Source organism: Mobula birostris, chromosome 9, assembly GCF_030028105.1.
Source record: "Mobula birostris isolate sMobBir1 chromosome 9, sMobBir1.hap1, whole genome shotgun sequence".
NCBI lineage: Eukaryota > Metazoa > Chordata > Chondrichthyes > Myliobatiformes > Myliobatidae > Mobula > Mobula birostris.
The window spans coordinates 152,102,355-152,123,876 of NC_092378.1; the positions used below are offsets into that span (position 1 = coordinate 152,102,355).

General features: G+C 47.8%; 1 protein-coding gene across 1 annotated transcript in view; it reads right to left on the reverse strand.

Annotated features, from left to right (window-relative positions):
* Positions 1-14,167, reverse strand: part of daglb (diacylglycerol lipase, beta) — a 56,890-nt gene extending 42,723 nt beyond the window's left edge. Inside the window, exons 1-5 of the mRNA XM_072269155.1 lie at positions 14,084-14,167; positions 10,572-10,746; positions 8,136-8,397; positions 5,164-5,289; positions 3,696-3,829 (exon numbers count right to left, since the gene is read on the reverse strand). Coding sequence (XP_072125256.1) covers positions 3,696-3,829; positions 5,164-5,289; positions 8,136-8,397; positions 10,572-10,746; positions 14,084-14,090 — 704 coding nt within the window. The 5' untranslated portion in view covers positions 14,091-14,167. The remainder of the gene's footprint in view (positions 1-3,695; positions 3,830-5,163; positions 5,290-8,135; positions 8,398-10,571; positions 10,747-14,083) is intronic.
* Between the last annotated feature and the right edge of the window lie 7,355 nt (positions 14,168-21,522).

Below are 21,522 nucleotides of genomic sequence, written 5' to 3' on the forward strand. Positions count from 1 at the left end.
CCGGAGGAAACCCATGCAGACACGGAAGGAACGTACAAATGTAACACCCCGAGCTGTCGTAGCATCTTGCTAACTGCCCCAACCGTTGCAAGCAAGTCTTTCCGTTGCGCTGTGCATGTCTCAGGCCACCCAGTCATTGAGAAATCAGGATGTCAACATGGATAGGTTGCTGAATAATATCCAAGCTTTGCCGCAGGCAGCATTTGTCAATAACTTCATTCAGAACAGACCTAACTCGTTGCACACCACACCTGGGGTAGACATTGTGCAATGTGTTTGACACAAGAGGAAGTTCAAAAGCCCTGCATTTACGCAGCAGTCAGCAATATTCTCTACATTGAAGGTAGATACATATTCACTACCCAACCCTCTGGCCTATTTATGTATTGAGATACAGCGTGGAATAGGCTTTTCCGGCCCTTTGAGCCACGCCACCCAGCAATCCCCAGATTTAATCCCAGCCTAATCACAGGACAAGTTACAATAAGCACCTACAATAAGTACGTCTTTGGACTGTGGGAGGAAACCAGAGCACCCGGAGGAAACCCACATGGTCACGGGGAGGACGTACAAACCCCTCACAGGCAGTGATGGGAATTGAACCCGGGTTACTGGGACTGTAAAGCATCGTTCTAACCACTCCACTACCATGCTGCTCAATTAAATTTTAATTAAGCATTAAAAATCTAATTTGCTGTTTCAGGTGGACATGGGCTTGGTGTGGCAGCTGCTCTGCATGTGAGTGTAAGAAGCTGCAGAGTTGTAGATATCAGGGAACCAGCCTCCTCTCTATGGACTTTATCTATACTCGGCACTGTCTCAGAAAAGCAGCCAGCATAATCAAAGGCCCCACCCAGCCCAGACATTTGCTTCTCCTTTCTCCCATCTGGCAGAAGATACAAAAGCCTGAAAGCACGTACCAGTAAACAGTTCGCTGTCTTAGCAACGAGACCTCGGCGGTGGCACAATATTCAACAGTCTCACAGCCGGAGGGAGGGAGCTGTTACCCAGACTGGCAGTCCCAGTCCTCATGTTCCTGTACCTCCTTCCAGACGGTAGTGGGTCAAAGAGATTCTGGGATGGGTGGCAGGGATCCTCAACAATGCTTTGGGCCCTTTGTCTACAATGCTCCCACTAAATGTCACAAATGGGGAAGCAGGGGGGAGGGAGACCATGGCGATCCTCTCGGAGGTTTTCACTATCCTCTGAGGGGTCTTGTGGTCCAATGCCTTGAGGATTCTGTACCACTCAATGATGCAGCCTGACCTGCTGAGTTCCTCCAGTATTTTGTGTGTTGGGTTGCTTTCTGACCAGTGGTGTACCATGACAATCAGTGCTATGATCCTTCCTTCTACTTACTTCTTTAGGGATACAACACAGTAAAAGGCCTCTCTGGCCCAACCATCCCAGGCCATTCAATTACACCCATCTGACCGATTAACCTACTAACCCGTGCATCTTTGGGACGTGGGAAAACACCGGATCACCCGGAGGAAACCCAGGCGGCGACGGGGAGAACGTACAAACTCCTTACGGACAGCGGTGGAAATTAACCCTGAGCCACTGGCGCTGTAATAGTGTTGTGCTAAATACTGTGCTTCCATGATATCCTACTGTTACACACTAAATGATTTAGATGTGAACATAGGAGATGCAGACAGCAGGAATATTAGTGTTAATAGTGAGGAGACAGCCTTATATTGACCAGTTGGCAAAGATTGGTAGAGGAATGGCAGATGGAATTTAACCCTCACTGATGTGAGGTGATAGACCTTGGGAGCCCTATAAATTGTAGAACATGGAAGGCAGACGACAGAGTTAATGACAGGACTCTTAGCAATGTGGAGGAACAGGAGGATCTTGGGGTCCACGTGTGTAGATCCCTCAAAGTAGCCACGCAAGTTGACGGGTGGTTGAGAAGGTGCACGGAGTGTTGGGCATCATTAGTCAGGGGACTGAGTTGAAGAGCTACAAGGTAACGTTGCACCCTATAAAACTCTTTTTAAACCACACTGGAGTACTGTGTTCAGTTCTGGCCACATTATAGAAAGGATGTGGAAGCATTAGAGAGGGAGCAAAGGAGATGCACCAGGATGCTGCCTGGAGTAGAGAGAGGAAAGGACGAGCAAGCCAGGGCTTTTCGCTTTGGGGAAAAAAAAAAGAGGATGAGAGATGACTTGATAGAGGTGTACAAGATGACAAGAGGCATAGATAAGAGTGCACAGCCAGAGACTTCTTCCCTGGGTGGAAATGGCGAATACGAGGGAGCATAATTTTAAGGCTACTGGAGGAAATGTCAGAGATAGTTTTGTTTAAGTGCAGAGTGGCGATTGTGGACTGCGCTGCCACGGGTGGTGATACAGGCAGATACATTAGAGATGTTTAAGCGCAGAGTGGCGATTGTGGAACTCGCTGCCGTGGGTGGTGGTATAGGCAGGGACATTAGAGATGTTTAAGAGTCTCTTGGCTGAGCACATGGATGAAATAAAAATGGAGGGCTACGTGGGAGGGAAGAGTTAGATTGATCTTAGAGTAGGTTAAAAGATCTACTTACAGTTTCAAATTAAAATACAATTATTGCTGTCTACAACACATTCATGCTCCTGAGGGCTCACCATTTCCGGAAATCCCCCACTGTGTCCATGGATACCGCATGTTTCTTCTCCACGGAAACCTGGGCATGGATGTAACTCCGAAAGAGGGTCAGGCAGAACCCTTGACTGCCCGCCACCTTGACCTGCTAATGGCCAGCCCGGCCAGGCCCAGGAACAAGCCGACCAGGAGACCCTCTTTACCGGGTGACCACAGATCAGGAGCGTGGGGCTGAAGTACAACCAGAACTTCAGGAGCAGCCCCATTTTGATGTTAAAAAAGAGGCTGCAACCTGACATATTCCATATACACCTGGTACCACTGACTCCACCTGGCTACAGAACAGACAGTCAGTGAAATGGCTCAGAAATCTGTTGCATGGCACTGCCCTATGCAACACCTTCCACTGCAGGTCTCCAAAGTCACTCCAGCTGTGATTTCACACAGAGTCTAGGCCATATTACTAAATGCAGTGGATCCTGGTTGCTTCTGCCATCAGTTTACCACTTACTTGGGACAACTCTAAAAGAGCAAAAACTAATCAAGAAAATAGCCACGACTGCCTTCATTTATTTGAGACACCATGTCACTAAATTGGGGCAGGAGACTGTTACTGAGCAGCTTCTAACTAGCATCAGTTGTATTTCATTGAAATGCATAATTTATAACTCAGTTAAATGGTAGTTTGTCTTTGTCATTGCAAACACGAGGAAATCTGCAGATGCTGGAAATTCAAGCAACACACACAAAAAAACACTGGTGAACGCAGCAGGCCAGGCAGCATCTATAGGAAGAGGTACAGAAACGTCAACTGTACCTCTTCCTATAGATGCTGCCTGGCCTGCTGCATTCACCAGCATTTTGTGTGTGTGTTGTTTGTCTTTGTCATACCTTTTTAACTATTTTCATGAAACTTCAGCTAATTGGGGCAACCGCTCAATTGGGTCAAAATGTACTGGCCCCAATGTGTCCCAGTTAACTGGAATCGAAAGTATTTTTTATTTAAAGATTAGCTTTATTTGTCACATTGACATCGAGGAACAGTGCAATGCGTTAAAATACCAAACACCACTGTGAGTAACGTCAGGTGCAACTCAACTCACCAGCTGCAGCCACGGTTCAGCTTGCACACACCGGTGAGCAGGTGACTGAAGATGTACAGAGGCCACCCGTAGCTAGCAGCAGCAAACCGCATGTAGTGCGCTGCATTCTCCAACTCCCCGTCCAGCTCCTCAGCCTGGGGACGACAACAATCACACTATTTCAAACTAAGCAAGAAATCATTTCATGATCTTATTGTCTCAAATTGCATCATAACCAATTAAATATATGCGAAGTATTTTACTGTACAGTTTGATGTACGGCACAGCAGTGGCATGGTATTTAATGCTTTACAATGCCAGCGGCCAGAGTTTAATTCCTGCAAGAGCCTGTACGTTCTCTCAGTGACCACGTGAGTTTCCTCTGGGTGCTCCAGTTTTCTTCCACATTCCAAAGACACAAGGGTTAGGGTTACTAAGCTGTGGGCATGCTACGTTGGCACCAGAAGTGTGGCACCACTTGTGGGCTGCCCCAGCACCTCCTCGGATTGTGTTGGTCATTGATGCCTGTTTCGCTCTATGTTTTGATGTACATAAGGCAAATAAAGTGAATCTTTAAGATCTCTTAAGTCTTTCTCCTCATCTACTTGCAATCAGCAACAAAAAAATACAAATTGAATTCTGTGTAGTTATATGCCCATTTTGTTAAAAATTTCTGTTCGTCTCCAATAAAATGGCAGACGACAATTAAATAACAAGTTGGAAAGTTAGAGTAAACATTGGATGATGTCACTTTAAAATTATATTTTTTTAATATTTTTATATATTTAAAATTATAAGTTGAATGAAGCTGCTCCCACTCTCACCTTCTAACTCCAGCCACCCACCTACACTCAATAGGGGCTAGTTACAGTGGCCAGTTACCCAACTGACCCACACAGATGTGGGGGGAAAGCAAAGCACCCAGAGGAAACCCAGGCAGTCACAAGGGGAGTACGAGATTTATATTCGCAGGTTGATTTTACACAGGAAAATCTAGCCTGGGCCCTACTTATTGATGCAGTTACTAAGAAGGCACGACAACAGCTATACTGTATACTATTATGAGTTTTAGGAGGCTTGGTACGTCACCAACGATGCTATCAAATTTGTCCAGATGTACTGTGAAGAGCATTTTGACTGGTTACACCACCACTGCCAACCCCACCCCCCCAGTACAGAGGCAACACTGCACAGGATGACAAGAGGCCGCAGAGGGCTGTGGACGTAGAAAGCTCCATCATGGGCACAAACCTCCCGGCCATCAAGAGCACCTGCAAAAGGTAACTCCTCAAGGTGGCATTCATCATTAAGGGCCACCATCACCCAAGTCATTCCCTCTTCTTGTTATTTCCGTCAGTAGAAAAATCACGGTCATGGAAAGAGCATGATCAGCCATGTTATACGACACATAATGAATCAATAAATGAACTGTATGCCAGTGATATTAACCCTGATTCTTATCGGAATGGACTCTTCATAGCAAACTGACCACAGAAGCTGGTTGTGGGTCTACACACGCCCCATCGTCCAGGTCCCTGCTTTGCTCTATCTTATCCTGCTCCAGGTGTAGGAGAGCGAGCCCCGCGGCAATATCACCAGGCACTAGATCCGTGTCCTATCCACGAGCAAGGAAAGAAACAGAAGAATACTCAAAATTCAAAAGTTCAATGTAAATTTATTATCAGCATACCAGATATTACCCTGTACTACCTTGAGATTTATCTTCTTGCTAACATTTACAGGAAAAAGAAATACAATGGAATTATTAAAAATTATACATAAACAAAAACTGACAAATTACCAATGTGCAAAGACAACAAATTGTGCAAAATCAACTAAATAAATAATTACTGAGAGCATGGATGGCAGAATCGTTAAAGTGAGTCTCGGTTGTGGAATCAGTTCCGTATTGTGGTGAGTGAGCCTGATGGATGAAGGGTAAGGGCTGTCTCCTCACCCTGGTGGTGGGACCTAAGGCTCTCTGCCTCCTGTCCAATGGTAATAGCAAGAGCGCATGGCCTGGATGGTGCAGGTGTTTGACGAAGAATGCTGCTTTCTTCTGGCAGCACTATTGTAGACATGCTCAAGGATGGATAACAGGTAAAAAATATTAAAAAGGTATAGTGGCAAAGTGCCCAAAATACTGCACTAGTAATTTGAAAACACAAGTTTAAATCCCATCAGTGCAGCTGAGGAACTTAAATCTAGTGCCAGTAACAGTGACTGTGAAATTGTGTCACAACCCATGAAATTTTCTCACATCCTTTTGGGAATGCAATGTCATGTAATTTGGTTACTTAAGTAAAAACAGTAAATGTTGGAAATATTGTGAAAACTGAATGAGCTTGAGGAGATTTGGTAGGTCACCAAAATCTCTTACAAATTTCCACAGATGGAGAGTATGGTGGAGAGTATTCCGACTGTGGCTACATCACCCCCACCCCTGGTATGGAGGTGCCACTGCACAGGATCACAAGATGCTCCACAGGGCTGAAGACTCAGCCAGCACCATCATGGGGACAGACCTCTCCACAATCAAGGGCATCTACAAAAGATGGTGCCTCACAAAGGCGGAATCCATTATTAAGGAGCCACACCATCTAGCACATGTCCTATTCCCTTTACTACCATCAAGGAAGAGTTACAGCAGGGGTTCCCAACCATCTTTGTGCTATGGATCAATACCACTTAACAAGAGACAGGATTCTGAAGATCCATACTCAATGATTCAGGAACAGCTTCTTCCCTTCCACCAGATTTCTTAACAGTCTAGAAACCCATGAACGCTTCCTCATTATTTCTTCTTGTTACACTAGTTACTTTGCAGTTTGCTCGGTACAGCTAATATAAAACAACAAATTCACATCAAGTGACAATAAACCTGATTCTAAAAATTCATCAACCCAAGACATTCACTCTTGCTTCTCTCTCTGACCAGCTGAGTACTTCCAGCATTTCTATGTCCAATTTCTGGCTCTGAATCTGGCTCTTGTACCCAGTCTGACCAACAAGTCTGCACACCCATCTAGAACACTTAACTAAATGTCCTATAACCCAAAAAATAAATTCATAAAAGGTTTCCCCTCTAAAATCCAAAACCAGGGAGCAGAACTTTGGGCCGTTCTGGAGTGCTGGATCTTTAGACCCTGAATCCCCCTACTCTGCGGCAGCAATACAGAACAAGACATAAAAGTTACATAAATCGCAAAATAAGACGAAATATCGAGGTACCGTTCATGGGCGCCACGGTAACGCAGCGGTTGGCGTAATGCTATTACAGATCAGGGTGTTTCAGAGTTCAATTCCGACACCATTCCATAAGGAGTCTCTGTACATCCTCCCCATGGAGCATTGTGGGTTTGCCCCAATGACTCCACAGTCCAAAGAAATCATTGTAAATTGTCCTGTGATTAGTTTTGGGCTAATCAGAAACATAAAAAGGTCTGCATGTCGATATGTTCTGGATGGGCTGAACAGCCTGCTTCTTTGCTATTCTTTTTGCTCCAAGAAAAATTGATGAAGTATTTAGCAGACATAATGATAACCTGAACACAAGGCAAAAATAAACCATACCACTTTGTGTCAGATGAAGGATAATCTGAATCAAAACCCACTGATAAAAGCCAGCAGTCAGCAAACTGAACTACACATTAGTTCAGCTGGTAATCGGCTTGCCTGACCTTTAAACCTTCAAGTGTTCTTAAAACGTTGCACAGAGAGATTGGGAACCGGAACTGGTTTATTATTGTCACATGTACCAAGATACAATGAAAAGCTCGTCTTGCAAACTGTTCACACAGATCAGATACCACAGGGTGGCACGGCAGTGTACTGGTTACCATAATGCTTTACAGTACTGGTGACCCAGGTTCAACGCCTGCTGCTGACAGTAAGGAGTTTGCAAGTTCTCCACGTGACCGTGTGGGTTTCCTCCAGGTGCTCGGGTTTCCACCCACAGTTCAAAGGCGTACTGGTTGGTAGGTTAATTGGTCATTGTAAATCACCCTGTGACTAGGCTAGGGTTAAATTGGGGGATTGCTGGGCGGCGTGACTCGAAGGGCCTATTCCATGCTGTATCGCAATAAATAATTTTTAAAAAATCATTACACAATGCATTGAGGCAATAACAATGCAGCACGCAGATCATGAATATGAGAGATTCCGAAGATGTTGGAAATCTTGAACAACAAATAAAAAATGATGGAGGAACTCAGCAGGTCAGGCAGCATCTATGGAGAGGAATAAACAGTAGGACCGGAAAGGAAGCGAGAAGAAACAAGAATAAGAAGATGGGAGGTGGGGGGAGGAGAAAGGGAAGGAGTACAAGCTGGCAGGTAACAAGTGAGGGGGAAGGGGTGATAGGTGGAAGAGGTAAAGGGCAAAAGAAGGAATCTGATAGAAGATGAAAGTGGACCAGGGGAGAAAGGGGAAGGAATGCAGATGCAGTGTTTAGAAACTCACCATGAAAAAGCTGCTGAAAAGTTGGCCGATGTGCGTGAAGGCAGCTTGGATATCCGCGTCCCTCGTTATGCAGCAGCACAGAAGCTTAAACCTGTACTCCCACACCCGCGCAGCCATCGAGCGGGCAGTGTACAGAAACTGCAATGGCTCACTGCTCACCAGGTTACGCTCATCGCCGGGAGCCAAGCCCTGCCGCTTGGGCCTGCCCAGAGGGTCGAAGACAATGAGAACTGCAATCACCGTGAACAGTAAGAAAATCCAGCTGCAAAGGGGATAGTTGGATTAGCAACAAAAAAAAATGTATTTTCCTCAAAAATACCTTTTGGAACTGAAAGGCACTGCTTTACGACATGTTTAGAGAATGCCAGTGGCTCTGATTCTGAGGGAGCGTGAGGAGATTTTATAGATGTAGAGTGCAGAGCATTCTGACTGGCTGCATCACGGCCTAGTACAGAGGTTCCAGTAGTACACAGCCAGCTCCATCGTGAGCACAACCGTCCCCACCATTGAGAACATCAAGAGGCAGTGTCTCAGCAAAGCAGCAGTCATCATGAAGGAGCCTCACCAGCTCCAAGATCAATCTAACCCTTCCCTCCCACGCAGCCCTCCATTCACCTCTCATCCATATGCCCGTCTAAGCATATCTTAAATGTCCTTCATGTCTGTGTTGCTACTACCAATCCTGAAACCGTGCTCCATGCGCCCACCACTCTGTGTAAAAAAAACAACTCATCTCTGACATTCCCTCCATACTTTCCTCCCAACACTTTAAAACTATGGCCCACCGTAGTAGCCACTTCTGCCCTGGGAAAAAGTCCATGGCTGCCCATTCTATCTAGGCCTCTAATCTCCTTCTACATCTCTATCAAGTCACCTCTCATCCACTTTCACTCCAAAGAGGAAAGCCCTAGCTCGCTTAACCCGTCTTCACAAGACATTCCCTCCAATCCAGGCAGCATCCTGGTAAATCTCCTCTGCACACTCTCTAAAGCTCCCACACCTTCCTGTAATGAGGCGACCAGAAATGAACACAATATTCCTAGTGCGGTCTAACTAGAGTTTCATACCGCTGTAACATTACCTCGTGGTTCTTGAATTGAATTTCCTGACTAAAGGTGGCCTTCTTAACTAGCCGATCAACTTATGCAGCAACTTTGGGGAACTATGGGCATGGACCCCAAGACCCCTCTGTTCCTCTACAATGCTAAGAGTCCTGTCATCATTAGAATTTCAGGATGTATATTGTATACATTTCTCTGACATTAAATGTATCTATTGAAACCTACGGAATCATTAAGACTGTCTTCTGCCTTCAAGTTCAAGATTAATGATTCAAAATTGTTTTATGCCGTTTCCAACATACAAGAATAAGAGGACAACAAAATAATTGTCACTCCAGATTCAATCCAACACAAAAAGAAAAACAAGATAAAGAACACAATAATAAGCAAATACACTAAATATAAATACACACAACACACATCAAAGTTGCTGGTGAACGCAGCAGGCCAGGCAGCATCTCTAGGAAGAGGTACAGTCGACGTTTCGGGCCGAGACCCTTCGTCAGGACTAACTGAAGGAAGAGTTAGTAAGAGATTTGAAAGTGGGAGGGGGAGGGGGAGGGAGATCCGAAATGATAGGAGAAGACAGGAGGGGGAGGGATGGAGCCAAGAGCTGGACAGGTGATTGGCAAAAGGGGATACGAGAGGATCATGGGACAGGAGGCCCAGGGAGAAGGAAAAGGGGGAGGGGGGAAAAACCCAGAGGATGGGCAAGGGGTATAGTCAGAGGGACAGAGGGAGAAAAAGGAGAAAGAGAGAAAGAGTGTGTGTGTATAAATAAATAACAGATGGGGTACGAGGGGGAGGTGGGGCATTAACAGAAGTTTGAGAAGTCAATGTTCATGCCATCAGGTTGGAGGCTACCCAGACGGAATATAAGGTGTTGTCCCTCCAACCTGAGTGTGGCTTCATCTTTACAGTAGAGGAGGCCGTGGATAGACATATCAGAATGGGAATGGGATGTGGAATAAAATGTGTGGCCACTGGGAGACACACACGATAGCTTACATGCCTAGATTGATTGCATGTCCATACAGTGACAGGAGTGACTGTACACAAGGTGACTCTGACAGGTAATGATAAAGTAGTGGTGGTTGGGGGTGTGGAGGGGTGGGTTAGTGGTTGGAGAGGTCGATCAGCCTGACTGCTTGGGGAAAGTAACTGTTTTTGAGTCTGGTGGATGCTATGTAGCTTTCACCCTGATGAGTGTGGGACAAACGGTCCATGAGCAGAGTGGGTGGGATCCATCATAATATATACTGACCCCTTTCCATACATATGCCCTTGATGATGGGTAGTTTGACCTTCCAAAGTGAATCACTTCACACTTTGCCAGTTGCTAATCTTATAACTAAAGCTTAAGCAAAGTTCTTACCTTGCAATGACAGCTATTGAAATTGTATTAACCAAAGTGGCAGGGCAGCCCATTGTTTCATCGTTGACCAAGACTACGCCCAAGATAGCCCAGACCAGTTCGGGTAGGTAGAGTGCAGTTCGGATGTAGATCAGAACTGGGATGTGCCGCCGTGGCCGTAGATTAGTGATTGTTCCTGGAACAGGTGAAAAGTGGTGATGAAGTGATCACAGTGTCTGTTTTACTTTTACGGGGGTTACTTTCAGCTACAGAAGCTTAATATTGTCAAGTATTTCAGCAATTAGATGTGGCAGTAGGCCAAACCCCTGTAATGTGGAGCCAGACTGACAATCTAATTCAGTTCAGAAGGCCAGTGTGGAGTTCCAAACTTCCTGAGCCCTCATGATAGTTTCTCCGACTGTAAGAACAGTGGCGTTCTTCCACTGGAAAATCCCCAGGCTCACCCTGCCTCAGGTTAGGTGGCGTACAGGCATATGAATGTTGGAAGGAAGAGGAACATTTTAGGCAGTAGAAAACACTGGTAAGGAGGAACAATGCTTTGGGTCCATCAGAACCATAAGACACTGGAGCAGAATAAGGTTATTTGACCCATGAAAGCTACTCCACCATTTGGTCATGGTAGATTTATTAACCCTCTCAGCCCCATTCTCTTGCCTTCTCCCAGTAAACTTCAGTGCACTTACTAACCAACCTCTGCCTTGAACATACTGAATGACTTGACCTCCACAGCCCTCTGTGGCAATGCCCAGATTCACCAGCCTCTGCCTAAAGAAATTCCTCCTCATCTCTTCTAAAGGGACATCTTTCTACACTGAGGCTGCGCCCTCTGGTCCTAAGCTCTCTCGCTACTGGAAACACCCTCTCCACATCCACTCTGTCTAGACTGTTCAATATTCAGTAGTTTTCATTGAGACCCCTCTCCCACTCAACCTTCTAAATTCCAGTGAATTCAGGCCCAGAACCATCAAACGCTTCTCACACGTTAACTCTTTCATTTCAGGATTACTCCTCTGGCCCCTCCCTAACTCCAGCACATTCTTTCTTAGATAAGGGGCACAAAACTGCTCACAATACTCCAAATGTGGTCTCACCAATGCCTTATATAAAGCCAGAAGGAAAAGAGCAAGTGTGTTTTTAAATTGATGCAGAGCAGGGATTGTTCGTGAAAGAGTAGGACCAAAGTTGTCTAGCAGATTGGCTTCCCCACCTACTGTAGCTGACAAAGCGGTCAACTACACCCACAACACTTCCCCTGTCTGCCTCACTAAGAGTCAGAATCAGGTTTAATATCACTGACACATGTCGTGAAATTTGTTGTTTTGCAGCAGCAGTACAGTGCAATGCACAATACAAAAAACTACACATTGCAATAAAAAAAAAGTATTAAAAAAAGATTAAATTTTGTAAGTAGTATCAAAAGAGCACAAACAAAGTGAGGTAGTATACATGAGTTCATGGTCCATTCAGAAATCTGATATCATGGGGAAGGAACTGTATCTAAATCATTGAGCGTGTGTCTTTAGGGTTCTGGACCTCCTCGCTGATGGTAGCAATGAGACAAGGGCATGCCCTGGGTGATGGGGATTCTTGATGATGAATGCTGCCATTTCGAACATGGATTGGGCTCACCTCTCACCGCCACCAGCTCCACATTCAGCGCACTGTCCTCTATTCAAGATGGAGGACACAAGAAGATAGAAGTGAACGAACCTTTGAATTTCTCCACCCTTACGGACTACAATATACTCACTGAGAGTTACTCACAATATACTCACTGCGTATACCCAGGCTGAGAGTTTTTGGGCACTTGGTTGTTGATGGCCTATGCTCACTAGTGAGTTGAAAGGCAGCAAAAGAAGAATAAAGTTTGGAGACATCGGGGAATTAGGCAGGGAGTCCAGCTGAGACACAGTGCCAGCCTTCATGTTCCCAAATTTCATAACAGGATCCAAGGATTCGTTAAACAACAGGAATTCTGCAGATGCTGGAAATGCAGAGACCTGACGAAGGGTCTCGGCCTGAAACATCGACTGCACCTCTTCCTAGAGATGCTGCCTGGCCTGCTGCGTTCACCAGCAACTTTTATGTGTGTTCCAAGGATTCGTTGCCTGATCCCACTTCTATTTACGTGTTTACATGCAGAATAATTCACAGCAAAATCCATCATCCAAAAATTAAAGCTAGACATTTTACAGTCATGGAGTCAGAGCACCATGGCACAGAAACAGGCCCTCCAGTCCATGCTGAACTGTTACTCTGCCTCGTCTTATCGACCTGCACTTGGACCACAGCTCTCCACATCTACAGACTTACCTAAATTTTCCTTAAACATCACAATCAAACCCAAATCCACCACTTCCGCTGGCAGCTCATTCCACTCTCTCACCACCCTCTGAGTGAAGACGTTCCCCCTCATGTTACACTTAAATATTCTACCTTTTATCCTTAAGACATAACCTCTAGTCTTAATCTCACCCAGCTTCAGTGGAAAAAGCCTGCTTGCATTTACCCTATCTATACCCCTCATAATTTTGTGTACCTCTATCAAGTCTCCCCTCATTCTCCTGCACTCCAGGGTAATAAAGTCCTAACCTATTCAATCTTTCCCTAAAACTCAGGTCCCCAAGTCCCAGCAACATCCTTGTAAATTTTCTCTGTACTCTTTCAATCTTATTGACATCTTTCCTGTAGGCAGGTGACCACAGCAGCACACAATACTCCAAATTAGGCCTCAGCAACATCTCATACGTACACTCACAACACGCCGGAGGAACTCAGCAGGTCGGGCAGCATCCGTGGAAAAGATCAGTCGACGTTTCAGGCCAGAACCCTTTGTCAGGACTGTAGAGGGAAGGGGCAGAGGCCCTATAAAGAAGGTGGGGGGAGGGTGGGAAGGAGAAGGCTGGTAGGTTCCAGGTGAAAAACCAGTAAGGGAAAAGATAAAGGGGTGGGGGAGGGGAAACAGGGAGGGGATAGGCAGGAAAGGGGAAGAAGGAATAGGGGAAAACACAATGCGTAGTAGAAGGAGGCAGAACCACGAGGGAGGTGATAGGCAGCTGGGGGAGGGGGCAGAGTGACATAGGGATAGAGGAAAGGAGGGGGAGGGAATTACCGGAAGTTGGAGAATTCTATGTTCATACCAAGGGGCTCATACGTACAATTTCAACATAAAACCAAACTCCTGTACTCAATACGTTATATAATGTAGGCCAATGTGCCAAAAGCTCTCTTTGCAACCCTTTCAAGGAATTATAGATCTGTATTCCCAGTTCCCTCTGTTCTACCACACCCCTCAGTGGCCGACCACTCACCATGTAAGACCTATCCTGGGTGGTCCTACCCAAAGTGCAACAACTCACACTTGTCTGCATCAAATTCCATCTGCCATTGGTAGCTGAAACAGATCCTGCAGCAAGCTTTGATAGCGTTCCTCGCTGTCCACTACACCCTCAATCTTGGTGTCATCCACAAATTTTCTGAACTGTAGCATGGTAAACAGGAACAGTACTCACCTTGCATGCTCGTGCACACAATTACAAGTAAGATGAATATGATTGCAGCCAAAAGGACAAGCAGCACCAGGAGATAGCTTGGCAGAATTCTTCCATGCTTACAATCAAGCTGGCCTCTGTATGTCAAGTACAAAACCAGGATCCCAATCCACCTGTAAAACCAAAATAACGTTAGCCTGCTTTCTAGCACAGCAGGAAGATTCTTAAGTGTCATAGGACCAGATTTATACCTGCCAAAAGAAATAAATGCAGGAAACCAGCAACGAAAAATAAAATTATCTCAACCAAGATGGAAACTGGTGACCAACTAAAAACAAAATCTTCACTGAATTTGCTCTGACTATTGCATTAATGTTTAAATTCAGGGAGTCACAGAGCAAGAAGATTCATTCAGATTTATTTATCCCATGTATCTCTCTCCCCCACTGCCCCAATGCTGTCAAGAGGATGGTGCCAGAGTAAGGTTGAGTCCAATCAGCTTGTGGGTTGTGGACTCTAATTCATGTACGATGCGTTTTTAGTTCTTCTGGCCATTCCTTTATTTGTTGCTAGTTTAGACGTTTGAATCTCAGCAGCCTGCAGATAAAGAACACTGAGCTGAACTGAATATGCCTTTTCATTTTGTAATTTATATTCTGTGTTTCCACTCATTTTTTTGCCGCCGTTTGCACAATTTGGGGTTTTTTGTGCATTGGTAAGGGGTTTGATGTTTTTCTTTGAACAGTTCGGTCCCATGGTGTTTCTTTGTTTCGCGGCTGTCTGTGGGAAGACAAATCTCAGGGTTGTATACTGCATACATACTTTGAATCAAAACAAAGAGTGACATACCGCCGGACCATGCACGTCACTCCTCGTGACCTACCAGAGCTGCGCAGTAGAGAGCATCCTGACAAGCTGGTACGGAAACTGCACTGCGGCAGGCAGGAGGGCTCTAAGACGGGTACTCAAACCTGCCCAATGCATTGCTGGCACCAGCCTACCCGCCATCAAGGACATCTATACAGAAAGGTGCGGGGAAAAGGCCAGTAATATGGAGGATCTGTTTGTCCCACTCTCATCAGGAAGGATACAACGCATCCACACCGGACACCCGAACTCAAAAGCAGTTACCTTCCCCAAGCAGTCAGGCTTATCAACACCTCCACCCACTAACCCACCCCTCCACAGCTCCAACCACCACTACTTTATCATTTCCTGTCAGTCACCTTCTATACAGACACTTCTGTGCCTAACGTCACTTTATGGACATACAATCAATCTATGTACATAAGCTACTTTACATATTTACATTTACTGTGCGTTTTTATTGTTGCATGCTTTATCTTTTGTGGAGGTTTTTCATGCTGCATCGGATCTGGAGTAACAATTATTTTGTTCTCCTTTACACTTGTGTACTGGAAATGACATTAAACAAACTCGAAATGCATCATTTGTATTGACAACCAACAAACAGCCCACAAATGTCATCACATATTCTGGTGTCAACACAGCATGCCCACCATGTTCAGCAGAACAACACAAACAACAGCAGCAGCAAACAAGCCCTTTTCCCATCCTCCCACCTACTCACACACCCACATGCTCCCACCTACCCCCACCCTCCCACCCACCCGCACACCCACCCGCACACCCACACCCTCCCACACACCCACCCACACCCTCCCACCTACCCGCACACTCACACCCTCCCACCTACCCGCACACCCACACCTTCCCACATACCCACACCTACCCACACCCTCCCACCTACCCACCCACACACCCTCCCACCCACTCCCACCTACCCGCACAGCCACACCCTCCCACCTACCCGCACACCCACACCCACCTACCCACACACCCACACCCTCCCACATACCCACACCTACCCACACCCTCCCACCTACCCACCCACACACCCTCCCACCCACTCCCACCTACCCGCACACCCACACCTACCCGCACACCCACACCCTCCCATCTACCCGCACAGCCACACCCTCCCACATACCCACACACCCACACCCTCCCACACACCCGCACACCCCCACCCTCCCACCCACTCCCACCTACCCACACACCCCCACCCTCCCACCCACTCCCACCTACCCACACACCCACACCCTCCCACCCACTCCCACCTACCCACACACCCACACCCTCCCACACACCCCCACCCTCCCACACACCCACACCCTCCCACACACCCACACCCTCCCACCTACCCACACACCCACACCCTCCCACCTACCCACACACCCACACCCTCCCACATACCCGCACACCCACACCTACCCACACACCCCCACCCTCCCACCCACTCCCACCTACCCACACACCCACACCCTCCCACCCACTCCCACCTACCCACACACCCCCACCCTCCCACACACCCACACCCTCCCACACACCCACACCCTCCCACCCACTCCCACCTACCCACACACCCACACCCTCCCACATACCCGCACACCCACACCTACCCACACACCCCCACCCTCCCACCCACTCCCACCTACCCACACACCCACACCCTCCCACCCACACCCTCCCACCCACTCCCACCTACCCACACACCCACACCCTCCCACCCACTCCCACCTACCCACACACCCACACCCTCCCACCCACTCCCACCTACCCACACACCCACACCCTCCCACCCACTCCCACCTACCCACACACCCACACCCTCCCACATACCCACACACCCACACCCTCCCACCCACTCCCACCTACCCACACACCCACACCCTCCCACCTACCCACACACCCACACCCTCCCACATACCCACACACCCACACCCTCCCACCTACCCACACACCCACACCTACCCGCACACCCACACCCTCCCACCTACCCACACACCCACACCCTCCCACATACCCACACACCCACACCCTCCCACCTACCCACACACCCACACCTACCCGCACACCCACACCCTCCCACCTACCCACACACCCACACCCTCCCACCTACCCACACACCCACACCCTCCCACATACCCACACACCCACACCCTCCCACACACCCACACCTACCCACACCCTCCCACACACCCACACCCTCCCACATACCCACACCTACCCACACCCACCCACACACCCACACCCTCCCACATACCCGCACACCCACACCTACCCGCACACCCACACCCTCCCACACACCCGCACACCCACACCTACCCGCACCCACCCACACCCTCCCACCTACCCGCACAGCCACACCCACCCACACACCCGCACAGCCACACCCACCCACACCCTCCCACCTACCCGCACACCCACACCCTCCCACCTACCCGCACACCCACACCCTCCCATCTACCCGCACAGCCACACCCTCCCACCCACCCACACACCCCCACCCACCCACACCCTCCCATCTACCCGCACAGCCACACCCTCCCACCTACCCGCCACACCCACACCCTCCCACACACCCGCACACCCACACCCTCCCATCTACCCGCACAGCCACACCCTCCCACCTACCCACACACAGACAGGCCCCCAACCCCAGGACAGGCCGCCTCTGGGCCTCCAATCTCCAGTCCTTGGCCCCAGACTCTCAGACATTGGACCTGCAACCTCCAGTCCCTGGCCTAGACTCAAAGAAATCAGGCCTCGACCTCCAGACTCACTGATTTTGGTCTTCAACCTCAGGTCTCGACGTTAACCTCTGACCTCCAACCCCAGGACACACCAGCCTGGAGAGATCAGCAGCCCCAGGGGCCCGCTGTCCTCGGTCAATGACCACGTGGATTGTTGGTCTATCGACATTTGGAAAATGTTCTGCCCTTTTGTTTATTCTACCAAACTGGACCATCTCATTTTTTCCCTGCACATTACATACCATCTTCCACACCGTTGCTTATCTGCCAGTCTGCCTGACCACAACGCCTCACTTCACGCTGCTTACTACCACTTCATCAGCATCATCTGTGAATAATGTGCTCCAGTGATCAGTGCCTGTATCAGTAAATTGGACGAAAGCACCAAGTGCAAGGACTGGATGCCTTCTCTGGGCAGTATATTTAAGGTAGCGAAAGGTTGTCATAGCCGTGGGTGGTACTGGGGACAAGCTCCCACTGCCTATTAAATGCTCTCAATGTTGTGTGCCTCAAATAGCCTCTGACAACCAAGTCCAGGCTCCTGGCCTTCATGTGTGGCTTAGCTACTAAGCCCAATGGAGTTGTTTCTACCGACAGGAGAAAGGACAAAGATGGGTTACTGGCGCCCCAAAACTAGTCACTTCAGGCAGATAGGGCTCGTCATTTGTGGTTGGCAGCTCACCTAGAAGAAAATCTCCGCTGTCTTGCGGCTATACCCACTCATGGGGAAGGCTTTGGAAGTAAATCCCGAGAGAAACTCCGGAGCTGTAGTCCCTAAGGCAGTCCTATGTTGAACACTGACTGGCAACTCCTTTGATGTCGCTGGTGCTAAACTGTATCAGTTTGTGCTGTTCCTTCGGATTTGTCGTGGAGAGGGGAGCTTGCTGCATGAACAATAACTTGTCCTCCTATTGTACTGGCCAGGCTTGTGTATCCAGACAGCTAGCCTACAACACCCACAGTTGACCCGACTGACAGAAGCCTCACAGTAGAGTGATTGGGTTACTGTTTATTTCTTAGTTTTGAACAAAGGCTATAACCACAAAATTTGTGCCTTATTCTGGATGTCAAAATAATTATCTAGTCAAAATAATTATCTAGTCAATATCGTATCCAGATCCAAAATCCTTGAGTGGTAACTTATTTCAAACATATCACAATCAATGGCCCCCAATGCGTGCTCCGCAATCTGCCGGGCCCCGCTTCACGTTCTGCCGGGCCCCACTGCGCAATCTGCCGGGCCCCACTGCGCAATCCACCGGGCCCTGCTTTGCGTTCCGCCGGGCCCCACTGCGCAATCCACCGGGCCCCGCTTCGCGTTCTGCAACCCGCCGGGCCCCAATGCGCATTCCGCAATTCATCGGCCCCCACTGCACGTTCCGCAACCCACCGCACATTCTTCTTTTGCCCGTTATGCCGCCAGTGTTTAGGGCACCATGAAGACCCTCCAAGTCTGGCAGTGTTCCACAAGACCATAAGATATAGGAGCAGAATTAGGCCATTTGCCCAAGTCTGCTCCACCATTTCAATATGGCTGATCCAATTTTCCTCTCAGCCCCAGTCTCCTGCCTCCTCCCCATATCCTTTCATGCCCTGACCAATCAAGAATCTATCAAGCTCTGCCTTCCATTATATACAAAGAGGCCTCCAAAGAATTCCACAGATCCATCACTCTCTGGCTTCCTTCATCTTGTCAGTGGCTTCCTCTTGGTTTACTGTCAGTCATGGTGGAGATTCAGGAATACCATCTGTTATGTACCCCTAGGGTTCATGTTTTCTGTGAACTGTCACCTTAAAACATCAGGAGAATGAGACTGACTTTTGGACACTGTTGGGGGGGGGGGGGGGGAGAGGAGGAGGATGACGACGAGGAGAGAAAGAGAGATTTGATGGACAATCGATGTTATGGTTTCTCTGCAGCTTGGTTTGAATATACAAGGACACGCAGACGCACTAACGTGTGGTGAAATTACCACTACACTTTCAGGTGCCCACGAGTGTGGAACTGAGAATCGATTGTGAGGGATCAATCTGTGATTATTAGTGGTGACAGAGTGACCCTGTGGAGTCTACCGGTGTGTCTAACCCTTGCCTGGGTTGGTAGACTATCACTTGAAGATGGTGCTCTTAAGTTGGTCAAGTTTGGCTAACTTGGAAGTTTCGGAGGGCAACAGGAAGAATTGACGGCATTGGCTTACGTGGACAACAAACCTCTCTCTCTCTCTCTCCTGAACTCTACTCAACTCAAAATCATGAACTGAACTGACTTCATTTACCTACCATCGTAAGACTGTATCACTTACCGCCTAAGCTCGAAGTAGTTTGGGTTTTGTATTTCCACACCTGTATACAGTATGCATAAACTCTGCTAACCTGTTTGATTTATCTAGTTTTATATTACTGTATTGCATAGTTACTGATAAAAAGTGTGAGTAAACTGCAGAAACAGACTCCAGGTGTGTTCCATTTCTGCTGGTTCTTTTAACCCATTCCAGGGTACATAACACATCACACTCAGATGTAGAGGATACTCCATTGTCGTTTCTGTAAAAGTTCTGTTTTACCAGTCAGGCTTGTTAGCCCTGAGCTGAACCCCTGAACCTGGAGGACTGGCAGACCACTGTGGCCTCTACCCTTTGACCTTTTTGGCATGGATGGCCCTATTAAGAGCCAAAGCGCAAAACTCTGACCCTAGCCAGCATAGCACTCCATAGCCTCTGAACCTGACAAGAATGTTTGATGGAATGTTTGATGGAACTGCACTTGAAAAACACCAATATCGATTTGTCCTGCCCGGTCTAACTATAGTGTTTATTTGGTGATACAGCATGGCAACAGGCCCCACAAGCCCGTGCCACCCATTTACACCCATGTGACCAATTAACCTACTAACCTGCATGTCTTTGGACTGTGGGAGGAGACAGGAGCATCTGGAGGAAACCCATGCAGTCACAGGGAGAGTGTACAGACTCCTTACAGACAGCGGTGGGAATTGAACCCAGATTACAGATGCTGTAATGGCGTCCTGCGAAAGGCTGATTTATACTTCTGCGTGGTAGCCTACGCCATTGTGAGCATTTATACTTGTGCGTTGGTGTGTCTGCGTCGCTCTTCAATTCAGCACCAAAACGCTAATTGGCGTGAGGTTTCTATGCCACTGTGTTGAGTTTCTTCGTGTTGAAACTCATCACGAAGAAACTCAAACTTCAAACAATGGCGACTGAAACTGAAAGGAGGGTGAATTTTCTGTGCTTGTCCGGCCACTGAGAGACATGGACAAGGAAATGCATTTCAAATATTTTTTGGATGTCAGCAGGTAGATTTGACAATTTGGTTCATCGTCTCTAACCATTTATTTCACATCAGTGTACACACAGTATACTCAGAGACTGGCAATCACCATTCGAGTTTTAGCTTCAGGTGGAAGTCAACAGGCTGTAGCAGCTAGCTACAAACTGGCGTCAAGCACAGGGTCCTCCATAATTTCGGAGGTCTGTAAAGCTCTGTGGAAAGCATTGCAGCCAGAGTTCCTTCCCTGCCCTTCAGTCGCCCAATGGGAAGCTATTGCAGCGTTGGAGGAAATGCGATGCTACCAAGCGGACCAATCACAGCTGTTGTGGTCTGCGTCGCCAGCAACGCTTAGTTACATTTTTGGGGAGGTGCGCGTTAGGCTACAGCGTAGGGTACCTACGGTGTAGATTTGACGCAGAAGCATAAATTGGCCTTAACTACTATGTTACTGTTCAGTAATAAAATTACAATATAAAATAATAAAATACATCAATAGGATTGAGTGTCTTGCTGGCTGTCAGGTTAAATGATCTTTAATTCCCTGTTGTCTCA